Source organism: Aethalodelphis obliquidens, unplaced genomic scaffold, assembly GCF_003676395.1.
Source record: "Aethalodelphis obliquidens isolate GAN/ISIS:26980383/991018 unplaced genomic scaffold, ASM367639v1 scaffold90, whole genome shotgun sequence".
Taxonomy (NCBI): Eukaryota; Metazoa; Chordata; class Mammalia; order Artiodactyla; family Delphinidae; genus Aethalodelphis; species Aethalodelphis obliquidens.
Window position 1 is genome coordinate 1,170,972 of NW_020838034.1, and position 11,893 is coordinate 1,182,864.

At 48.0% G+C, this 11,893-nt stretch overlaps 1 protein-coding gene across 2 annotated transcripts in view; it reads right to left on the minus strand.

Moving 5' to 3' along the window:
- The window catches only part of ADAR (adenosine deaminase RNA specific), a 22,715-nt gene extending 11,971 nt beyond the window's left edge, over positions 1-10,744 (minus strand). The window contains exons 1-6 of one of the 2 annotated variants that reach the window (XM_027095313.1): positions 10,181-10,744; positions 5,059-6,488; positions 3,018-3,201; positions 2,372-2,520; positions 1,645-1,789; positions 1,324-1,514 (exon numbers count right to left, since the gene is read on the minus strand). In XM_027095313.1, coding sequence (XP_026951114.1) covers positions 1,324-1,514; positions 1,645-1,789; positions 2,372-2,520; positions 3,018-3,201; positions 5,059-6,488; positions 10,181-10,195 — 2,114 coding nt within the window. In that variant the 5' untranslated portion in view covers positions 10,196-10,744. The remainder of the gene's footprint in view (positions 1-1,323; positions 1,515-1,644; positions 1,790-2,371; positions 2,521-3,017; positions 3,202-5,058; positions 6,489-10,180) is intronic. The other variant, XM_027095314.1, reaches the window with a different exon arrangement.
- Positions 10,745-11,893: the final 1,149 nt, after the last annotated feature.

Genomic DNA, 11,893 nt, shown 5'->3' on the forward strand with positions numbered 1-11,893 from the left:
TGTGTGTGTGTGTGTGTGTGTGTGTGTGTGTGTGTGTGTGTGTGTGTAAGAGCTGGGTCAAAGTGAGAATGAGCTTTTTATATTTTTATTTTTGAATAATATTTTTTATTTTGCATAATCTATTACCTATCAAAAAAACCCCTTAAAAACCAATGTACACGACTCATGGCCCAGAAATTCCACTCCTGAAAATTTATACTATAGACAAGTTTGTACATGTAAGCAAAGACATACAGCACAAGGATATTCACTGCAGGAGTGATTCTAAGAGTAAGACCAAAACCAACCTGAATGTCACCGGAAGTTAGTTAAATAATTACACATGGTGGGGCTTCAAACAGAAATAACAACATTTTCCTTCTTAAACTAGTGTCCATTTTAAGAAGACCTTTTACATCTCTTGTTTGATAAAGCAATTTAAAAATTGTAAGTATCTATTCAATAAAGCATTATGTGGTAGATATATACATGCTTATTTGTAATGACCTCTAAGACACACTGGTAAGTAAAGGAGTCAAGGGGTAGAACAGAAGATTATGATATATACTTACTTTAAAAAACAAAGGGCTTCCCTGGTGGCGCAGTGGTTAAGAATCCACCTGCCAATGCAGGGGACATGGGTTCAAGCCCTGGTCCAGGAAGATCCCACATGCCACGGAGCAACTAAGCCCATGAGCCACAACTACAGAGCCTGTGCTCTAGAGCCTACGAGCCACAACTACTGAGCCCATGTGCCACAACTACTGAAACCTGTGGGCCTAGAGCCTGTGCTCCGCAACAAGAGAAGCCACGACAATGAGAAGCCCATGCACCACAATGAAGAGTAGCCCCCGCTCACCGCAACTAGAGAAAGTCCATGCACAGCAATGAAGACCCAACACAGCCAAAAATAAATAAATAAATTTATAAAATAAATAAATAAATAAAAATAAAAAAGAGAAAGGAAAACGTGCTAATATGTGCATGGAAATTTCTAGAAGGACTCAAGAGACTGGTAATAGTGTATGAATCTGGTGAGGGAAACTAGAAGTCTGAGATAGAAATGAGACTTTGTTGCACATTTTTTCAATCAGCTTGAATGATTTCCTATGTACATATAAAAATTAAAATTAGTTTAAAAAAATTTAAAAGGCTCATGCTCACTAGAAGAGTGGCTGTCTTCTCAAGATGGCTGATCTAGTGTCTTCTCGGAGGCCCTGGGGACAGGGCTCCCTGAACATGCCCCTCCTGTCATTCACAGCTAATGCACATCCTTTCTTTCCCTGGGTTATAAGCTGTCCCCACTCTGTGACACACGGCTGTAGCCAGGACAGGAACACTCACTTGGGCTCATGAGGAGGTCCGGACTGGTCGACCAACTTGAACTCAGCAGCAAAGCCATGGGAGCGGGCGTACTCCAACAGGCCGCCCACGGGGTTGGTGTTCAGGTACCTGACGAGCTCGCTAATCCTCCTGACCTTGCTGGGCATCACCGATTCCAAGTTATCAAATGATTCCGTGTTCATACTTCCGGGCTGAAGGAGAATCAGCCAGACAAAGAGGAATCATAAACACTTAACGGAAACTCTGAGGGACTCATGGGCAATCCTAAGCCGCTCAGTTGCTAAAAATGACCTGTATCTTCTGAGTAGAAAATGGCCCCACCTGGTCATCAGAAGACGTTGAGCCTGTCGCCTCCCCTTGCAGGGCCTTCATGGCTTCCTCTGCAGCCATCTGCTTTGCCGCCTTCTTGCTGGGAGCACTGGCAGTGGGGAAAGTATGGGTTCCCATTGCAACGCAGTATTGGAACCTGACAGGAGATGAAAGGAGAGGATTAAACTGGTTTTGATGGAAGAGCTTTACCTAGCCTTTGTCAGGTTGTCATCCTTCACGACTTGTAATTGCCTTGCACACATCGCCTCTGTGCCTTGGCTCACGCAGTCACTTCTGCCTTGAAGAGCCGGTGCCTTTCACCCTCCTCCTGCCCCCAGTCTGTCTTAGCCTGGCTCACCCCTATTCAACATTTTTAATCATCAACCTAATTTCACCTCCTCCAGGAACCCTTCTCTTGAACATGTAAGTCTGCAGAGCCTCAGAGCAGAGAGCTTCTCAGGTACGCCCAGGTCTTGCACCTTTTAGTCCCACCACCAGTAACCTCCAAGCCGTGTATCTCCCTTGTGCTTGGTCCCTGCTTTGCCCTTTGAACACCTAATCCCAGATTCTCTGCTCCACAAGCAGCAACCATGCTCTCAAGGCCCCCCATTTTCCATATTGAAAACAGGAGTGATTGCTCAGTGAAATAATCTGCCATCTCTGAGGAGGCAAAGAAGAAAATGTATCTCTCTCTTTTTTGAGAAAACCTCAGCAGAGATACATGATACAAGAGATGTACTTGGGGTCATGGGCAGGGCCTTCTCTGGATAGGAGGCGGAATTCACAGGAGCTCCCCAACTTGTGCACACACTCAAGCAATGTAGTGACGGGGTTCTTCCCAGAAAGGAAGGATGTTGCTGAAGGAGTGGTAGTCTGGGACTCTGCAGTCTGGAGAAAATGAGAGACAAACAAAAACAAAAACAGACTGAGAAAACACTGGCTATTCCATCACAGCAGAGGGAATGGGGATGGGAGAATTTCTTTTGGTCAACTGCATGTTTGGGGCTGGCTTTCTAAAGGAAGAGGGTTGTGGGGATTTTCTAGGCCTTGCAGGAAACAGTAGTTATTTAAATGTTCTTCATCTCATTTCTTATCTGCCAAGAGAGGAGATTGGATTCAATAATTTTTAACGTCTCTTTCAACCCTGAAAATCTGCAATTCCAGTTAGGTTGGGAGGGGGCACTAGAAGGGGAGCTGGGTATGAGAAGGGGAGCTGGGTATGGGAAAGGTGGGCTGGTGAGGCAGGGTAGAGGAGAGAGTGGGAAGCTGACTCTGAGACAGTGGGTTGGGTAGGCTGAGATTGTTTCAAGAGGGTCACATGAAGTTCTGATACTTCACAGACTTGGAGAGTGAACTGATGTCCTCCCAGAGGGCAGGACACCTACCTTCTCTGATTCTTTCTCCGAGGAACAGTAGTATGATTCTTCTGATCTTCCACTGTCTTTGGCTTTAGCTTCCTCAAGCAGAATTGTCATGGCTTTCATAGCTGCATCCTGCTTGGCCACTTTCTTGCTGCCAGCTTCAGCTGGGGGAAACTCTCGGCCACTGATGACAACTTGGAATTTAAATCTTGATGGAAAGTGATTAGATGTGTGAACACTAGTCTAGGCCATCCCTTCTGCCCTCTCCAAAGAGATCTTCACCCTGGAATTTCCTGCTACACTAAGGGGCTTGTTGACTTGTGAAGGAGATGGAGGATAGGCCAAGGGACTCCTGTCCCTTTGGAGGCTCAGCCTGTTCCTATTTTTTTGGAAACAAAGCAGCCAGTGACTCTCTCTCCAAGCTCATTAGAGCAAACATAGCCACAGGTGATAGGAAACTAGCTCAAGGGAAACCCACTATCTTTTAGCAATGAATTAAGATCAAGTCTGTACAAAAAATGATGAGCTATAAAATCACCACTACAGTCTTGTTAGCAACCAAAGAGCCTTTACCCTAAAGCAATGGTGGTAGACTTGGACACCTCAAGGGCAGCTCCTAAGGAAAGCGAAGGCTTCTTACAGTGCAGTCTCACACTCCCCAGACAGCTACAGGGATCAGATACCTGCCCCTTTTGGGGGCCTATTTTCATCCCCAACCTACCCTCAGAGATACACCACTCTCCTGGTTTCTTTTGAGTCATCCTACAGCTCTATTTGTCTGATGCCTGAGATGAAAGGAATTTCCCCTTGTTATGCAGAGAACCAAAAAGCATTTGTTCTAGGCCCCTGGACTTAGCTTAGACAGCCTCTGTTCAAGCTTTCATATTTGTTCAGCTCTTTGCTCAATCTGGGATTTCATTTAGAAAAGTAGGTCAAATTTCTTATTTCCTGGGTCTTCTGAAATATTTGAGCATGGCATCAATGTTTCTTATAGCTGGAGTCCAAAGAAAGGTTAACCACAAAACCCACTGCTGTTCCCCAACTCTGGGAAGGGGGATGGTGGGAGAAGAAAGAGAATGACAGCCATCCAGTCTCTACCCCAGACAGAAGCACACCAGTCCTGGCCCTGTCAGCTTCTGGACAGACGCACCCCCTCTTGTTAACAGCTCTCCTGCAATGCCATCTCAGTGTCATGAAGACAGAATAAGGAGGAAGGGTCACCGCCGGGAATCCTTTACCCTCAGACACCAGGCTACGGTTAATGTAAAGGTTAGTGGGATTCTCTGCTGGCCTCACTGGCGAGCAGTCACTCAGCTGCAGTGGTTTCAGCTCTCTGCTACGCCCTGCAGCAGCTCCTGGGCCCACCTGTCTTCCTCAATCTGTCCGCTGGCTTGGAAGAGCCTATGGTGCAGGGCCGGGCCAGCTGTCTGAGTGAGGTAATTTCTGATTTCACAGCTTAGGAGCAGTAGCAAGTGCTAGCCCACCCATCTGTGCAGAGGCGGTGTGTAAAATTAGAACCACCACCTTCAACAGGCAGGCAGCCGTGCACTCTACAGCATCCTCTCCCTACGGGAGCTGAGCAGGAGGGGGTGGGGATGTGCGGTTTGGACCCGCTGCTACTTAGCAGCACAACCCACCCTTACTCTCTGTGTGCAGACTGCCACTACCCACCTGTTCCTGCACCCCCTGGGGGACTCAGCTCGGGGGGAGGGAGGACGGCACATGGAAGGGAGCGGGAAGGGCGTCAAGTCTTCATTACCTCTGGCCTTAGGAGGCAGGCATAACCTTGATGCATGGCAGCTAATCATCTCCAAAGAAGCTTCATTTTAGCCAAGGCTGCCAACCTCCCCCTTGCTCAGCCAAGATTTTGGCTGGGCCGAGGTCTACATTCCCTGCTCAAGATGTGGAGGAAGGGCCAGACAAGGGTGATTCAGCCCACAGGCAGGAAAAAAGAGGGAAAAGACAGGGGCCACCAATTGGCACTGCTCACGAGTCAGCAGAGACTCCTTCAGGAGCAAGAGTGCCTGACCCCAACCTTAGGCACAAATCCTGGGTGGTCTCTTACCGAGGTTCATGGGGTGGTCCACTCTGCTCTATCAGGTTGAACTCACAGGTCTGACTAGCGAACTGAGCATATTCTAACAGGCCGCTGATGGGGTTCTTCAGCTGGCACTCTGTCAGTTTCTTGTAGGGTGAACACCGTGGTAAGCCATGACTGTAGAAGGAGGGCATCTCCATGATGGCTCGAAACTCACCTGGTGCCGCGTGGATACTATTCAAGTCATCTGGGATGTCATCTGTGGCCCACTGGCCATTTTCAAAGTCAACATACCCTGTTTTGGAGGGGCCATTGTCATGAACAGGTGGTTTCAGTTTTATTGGTTCTGGTGTGACCTCTTGCCTAGTTTCTAACTTTATGATGGGTTCCTGCCCATTCTCCACTTTTTCTGTGGTGTCCATGCTGTTTGAGGCATCTGACGCAGGTAAGTTGCAGGTGGGGAGCTCTGCGATTTTTCTGGTCTCCTGGATAGCAGCTTGAGTGGTTTCCGGAACGTTGTTCGTGTTTCTCTTGATCTGTATCCTCTCCCGCTTCTTATCGGTCAAATGCCATATGGGAGGGGTCGTCCCTTGCCTGTAGACGTCGCCCTGCCTTTCCAAGTCAATCAGCACGGCAGTCACATCTCGGGCCCTGGTGAAGCCAATGTTTTTAGCCAAATTCAGGGCAGAGGAGTTGCACACATTAAACAGGTAATCGCAGATCTTTTCCTTGATCTCAGCCATGTCGAGAGGCTCAGGAGGATCTTCCAAGCCAGATGTGAGGCTTCTGTCTTCAGTTTCCAAACTGAAGTCTGAGCTTGGAGCTCCCTGGCTATGACTGTCTGCTCTCGCTACTTGGCTGGGCTGGTTCCGAGCCTGAACCGGAACTGAAAGTCTCCACAAAGGGGGCGTTCCTGCCTCCCGATGCAGCTTACCCTTCTTTGCCAGAGAGTATAAAACTTGATTGATTTCCTTCTTTTGGGCTTGGAGTTTCCTGGCCAGATCAAGCGCTGTGGTGGCCTTCCCTTCCCCAAGCTCCTTCAAGAGCTCTAAGATCCTTTGCTCCTGATTCTGGCTGATAGTCAGTTCCTGGAAACGTGAGGAGAGCCTATCAACACCTCTCCATGGCTGAACCCAGCCACGTGGGGTAGGATGCTGGAACCCTCCTCGGAGCACCTGACTTCTGAGAGGCACGCCCCTGGGGACACCCGGGATCTGAAGGTACCCGCCTCTGGCAGGTGGTCCTGGAAACCTTGGCCCGAGTCCAGGAAGGAACAGTGGCAGTGATGGTGCCTGCTTTCCAATTAGGGGTGCTTCTGGGAGTTGCCCCTTGAGAAACTCTATTTGCTGGAGCTGGAAACTATTAGGATAAGATCCCAGCCCCGGCTGCTGGTGTCTGAGCTTGCTGTGCTCATAGCCTTGAACGGGATGGGTTTGGTATCTGTTGAGGGAACACCCCTGCAGAACAAGAAGATGGAAAAGAAAGTGAATTGGGACTGCAGCGGCGAGCCTGTCCCTCCCCGCTGCCTGGGGTGGGTGTGAGGGCTGCACCTGATTCCTAATAAGCTGAGAAGGCAAGTGAGACGTGGGCTTGTGACCTAGCTAGGGTGGCCCGCCCACCTCATAAGTACTACCTGTGGACCTGACAGCGGGAAGAGATGGAAGAGCAGGAAGCAAGACGTGTAGAGTCACGGTGCTCGCCATTCTGGTAAACGGGCGGCGGTCTGAGAGAAGATGGCGTAGCTTGTGACCTACAGAACCGGGTTCTAAAGACACGCTGTGGAAGCGGCTATTGGGAAGTAGCTAAAGGGGTGTGGGAGGCTAGGGCCGAGGTATCCAGGAATAGACGCTGCCAACTCTGCACAGCCAGGGGAGCCTGGTGGTTTGGGTAGAAGTGCCCAGTGTCCCTTCCAAGCCTGGGCACCACACTGAAGGACAAGAACCATGTGTCTTTTTTCTAAGGACAAAAGGGACCCTGGGGGTGTCAGTAAATACCCTGCTGCCCGTCCCCAGGGCTTGCATATCTAGGAACAATGATTCCTCTTGCTCACATTCCCCTTGTCTGATTCTCCTGAAGGCTACAGGGACCTGCAGGCAGCTGCGTCCCTTTCTTCAATAACTTCAGCCTTCTACTCCTCAACCCCTGCGCCCCGTCACAATGAGGGGATTTTGCTGGTCAAGCTCACAGCACGCTTGCTGCACATCTCCTTAGTGCGGCTCCAATGATGGCCACCTCCACCTTTCAGCCACACAAGTGGCTTGTGCAGCTCCTCATTCAATCTCACTGTTACTTGAGCCGGGCCACTATCAAACCTCAAACCCTGAAACTTTTCCAGGGTCAGTGAACTTTTTCTGCAAAGGGCCGGAGGGGCATTCAACTGTAGCACAAAAGCAGCTACAGGCAAAATGTAAAACTTCCTTTTACAAAACCAAGGGGAAGGCTGCACTTGGCCCGCAGGCCACCGTTTGCAGACTCTTGCTCTTCTCAGCCAACAACTTCTCTGCGTTTCTACCTCCACCCCTGTAGTTGCAGGTCAGCCACTCCTAGTTTGTCTCCATTCTGGCTTCACACACCTCCTCATTCAGCCTGGATCTCATGGTCAGTTCCCTTCACCACCCAAGGCCTGCTGTCCCCTTTTTCTGTTCCAAAGGTTCCAAATGGTGCTGGAGGAGGATACCGCCTCACCACGCTAAATTCCTGCTCTTGAACTTCTGTTAGGTTTTCACACGTTTGGTGGTCAATTCAGTACAACAAACATGTGCTGACTCAATGTGGATTGAGCTCTCTTCTTTAAAAATTCTCCTCCAATGGCTTGGCTACCACCTGTGCTGAAGCTTAAGACCTGAATTTTCAAATGCCTAGACGATCTGTCTGTCCCCTTAGATATCCTGCCATTACCCAAACGCCACACATTCTGAACTAAATTAATCTTTTCCCTCAATCCAGCCCCTTCTCTCACTGTTATTACTGTTAATGGCAGCATTCTCCTGAGTTATTAAGGCTGGAAACCTGATCATCTTTTCTGCCTGCCTGCCTGCCTTCCTCCCTCCCTCCCTCATCTCTCACACCTCATCAGGTGGGTGCCAAGTCCTATCTTGTCTACCACCTCTATCTTTTCTCTTAAACATGTCTTTTTCCAGTTCTAGACCCTCATTACCTCTCACATGGGCTACCACAAGTGCCTCTCATCTTTCCATCCCTCTACACTCCAGTGCAATGTGCCTGCTTTTCCCCTTACTGCCACCTATGACAACTCACTACAGATGTCTCTAACTGCCACCTTCTTCAGGAGACTTCCGACTCCCCCCCACCCTCCGCCGCCCCCATGAGAGTTTCCTCTCCTTGAACTCCCATCCAGCACCTGTTACACCACTTACTTTACCTTTTATCATAGCTACTGATTTTTTTTAATGGCACATATAGATTGTAGTGTGTCTGAAAGGTGATTAACAATATTAGGTACCCTAGAAATTATTCTCAGCTCTCCACTATTAATATTCCCCATGCAGTATTGATGGGGGGCTGCAGTCAACTTGACAGTAAGCCCCTGGGGGACAAGGACTACACTTCAGCTATCTTTGCATCCCTAGCACCTAAGGCAGCACCTGGAACAAAGCTGATCCTGAACCAATGTCTGCACGAACAAGACATTGCTAGACACGTATTCCATCTCTTTTCTTCTCCTCTTGCTGCACACAACCCCCCTACCCCAACTTGGGGCTGAGGTATATGTGAGTACAGACAGTGGGTGCCTGGTTCACAGGACTCAAAAGGATACACGAATTTGTTAACAATAGTTATTTTAGGGAAAAATTAGAGGGAGATTATTAATTTTTTTCTTTATACACCCTAAAATCTCCTAAAAGCGAAACCAAGCCAAACCACCACTTGAGAACAGCCATTTGGAGGAAAGCCACTGAATGGCAGGTGAGAGCCAAGAAAGTGAGAAACCAACCTCCATGGTGATCATTCCTAAATCCCTCAACATCTCCACTCACCCAACTTCATGCCTACGTACTATACAAGCTATGTAACAAGCCACGTAACATTCACTGCTCTGCAAAATTTCACTTTAATCTATTCTCATATATTTAGGATTAAGAGACAAGCGCCCCACCTCTACCACATGGGCTCCAAAGGGTAATATATTGGTTTGCATAAAGAAATGCTTTTCCTGTAAGTCAGGTGTCCCTAATCCTTTTAAAGAAAGGAAAATTATATATACACATGCACACACATATGTATGTATACATACCACACACATATATACTTGTGTACATATACTTTATATATATTTAAAATCGAGGTATATTTACATATAGTAAAATGTATTCTGTTTAGTGTATAATTCTATGAGTTTTGACCATATAGAGTCAAAGCACACACAGCCTTATAACTACCACTCAGATCAAGATGTAGAACATTCCCATTTCCCAAAAACGTTTTCTCATGCACTTTACAATCAATTCCTTTCCCCACACACAGCCCCTGTCAACCACTGATCTGTCTTCTGTCTCTCTAGCTTTGCTTTTTCCAGAATGTCATCTAAATGGATTCATACAGTATGCAGTCTTTTGAGTCCAGCTTCTTTTGCTTAGCATCATGAATCTGAAATTTGTCCATGTTGATGCATATAGCAATAGTTCCTGCCCTTTTTTGCCGAGCAGTTTTCCATTATATTGATATACCAGTTTTTGGAGATAATGAATAAAGCCACTATAAACTTTCTCCTACAGGTTAAGAAGGAGCAGAGACGCTAAAAGTAAAGCATGTTGTCCAAGTGGGGCTAAAGGAGGCGTGGGCAGCCGTGGGGTCCTAGCAGAAAAGCAGAGGGGAACTGTCTTGACCTGGGCTCAGGCCTTGTTCCTCAGAAGGGGGGAGGGGAGTGCAATTTCCCCAACAAACCCTCTTCCACGCCTCGCTCGACACAATTAATTAGCAAGATACAAATTCCTAAATTCCTAGAACATAAATTTTGTTTGGCAAGAAAACACATACACACACACACACTCTCTCTCTCTCACTCTCTCTCACACACACACAACGCGCATATGCCATGCATGAAAACAGGAGCGTAGGGAGGTATACGATGAGCCAGGGTGAGCAAGTTGCAGGTGGCCCGCTCTGGGCTCTGACCCCAGCGGCTTACCTGCCTCGGGTCCATGGCGCGCCCGAGGCATGTCCAGGTGTCCGCTCGCCGTGACCCTCCCCGAGGGGGACCCTTCCCAACGCGGGTCGTCGGCCTCCAAGTCACAAGAGGCGCCTCTGGAATTAGGACAAGCCCAGGCAGGCGGGGAGCAGGGTTGTGAAATGGCTCCGGTTCAATTTCACTTTCGTTTCTTCAGAAGGACCTCCCTCTTTGGAAAGTTTGGCCGAGGGGCGGGGCTTGGGCAAAGCTAGCGTAAGCCATCTGGTTTCACGCGGGTAACAAGTTTAATCCCTTCCTTGCATGAGAACTGGGCAAGATACTCTTTTTTAGGAAAACAGCTATAAAAACTGAGCTCTTTATTCCCCTCATGGCCTTCTCAGGAATACATGGGATAAAGCAAACGGAGAACAAAGCCACCCTGCGAAGCCTAGCGCTGGAGAAACAGCCTGAGGTTCTGTCCTCTTACTCCCAGGTCCACACTAACGTGACCTTGTATCTCTAATGTGGCAGTGCGGGGTGGGGGGGGAGGGGTGGCGAACTCTTCAGATGACTAACGTCCTCACTGTGGACTTTACTCATACTCTAGCATATTAACTGACGCGACCACTTAACAGCCAGTATATAGTAGCAAGATAATGATACCAGCAACTGAACAGTAAAGGATCTACATCATAAAAGCATCCCACCTTTCAGCATCCACCATCCAGGCAAGGGTCAATCCTTTACAGGCCTGATCTCTCTCTCTTTTTTTTGTGGACGCGCCAGTGCGCCCTGCAGTGCAAGTGCGGAGTCAACCGCTGGACCGCCAGGGAAGACCCACCTTATCTCCTTAATCTTCACAACACCTCTGCCAGGTAGGCATTATTCCCAAATTACAGATGTGGAAATGGAGGCTCCACTGGGACCATGCTGCTGCTAAATCCAGGTCTGACTGCGGAGTCACTCTACACTTGCTCAGGTTACACCATGGCTTTCCAAAAGATAACTTTTGTTATCAATGGACTTCATGATCAGGCTTATATATCTGCTCTGTTTTGTCCAAGATGTCTAGGAAAAGATTCTGTAGATCAATTCTATTGCTCAACAGCTCCCCTCCCCCCATCTGTGAGAAATTTCTTTTTCTGTATTTAATTTCAATTTTATCCCCACTGTGTGAATGAAAAATATTGCCTGCCATATCAGTAAACAAAGGATGTTGCAGCCATCAAGCCATCATATTATAGCCACCACGATGGTGAGCCCTGAGGGACACTCAGGATGAGAACACACAGGATATATCTGTTTTTCTTTAATTAACAGTAATCTGTTGATGTTGCGACTACCTGGTCTTGGTTGCAAAAACTCCTATATATCCTGGCTCCCTCCCTTGCCTCTTTAGAGCAGTCTCTCAGAGTCATCTGAGATGCTGTGTCCTGGGCTTAAGTCCTCAGTTTTGTCCACCAAATAAAACATGACTCTCAACTTTTAGGTTGTGCATTTTTTTGTCGACAACTGCTTATGAGACATACAAGGCAGTCCCTTCACAGCACTGTCTCCAGCCGATGCCCTCTCTCACTGTCCTCTCACTCCATTCACTCTAAGTGTTAGCCCCCCTCCCCAACTTCTCATTTCTAGTGTGGCATGTACTTTCCCTCTCCATGCCTTTGCACATTCTATTCCTTTGCCTTGAATGTACTTCCTCCATTGCTTCTGGTGAAAGTCTTTCAAGATCTG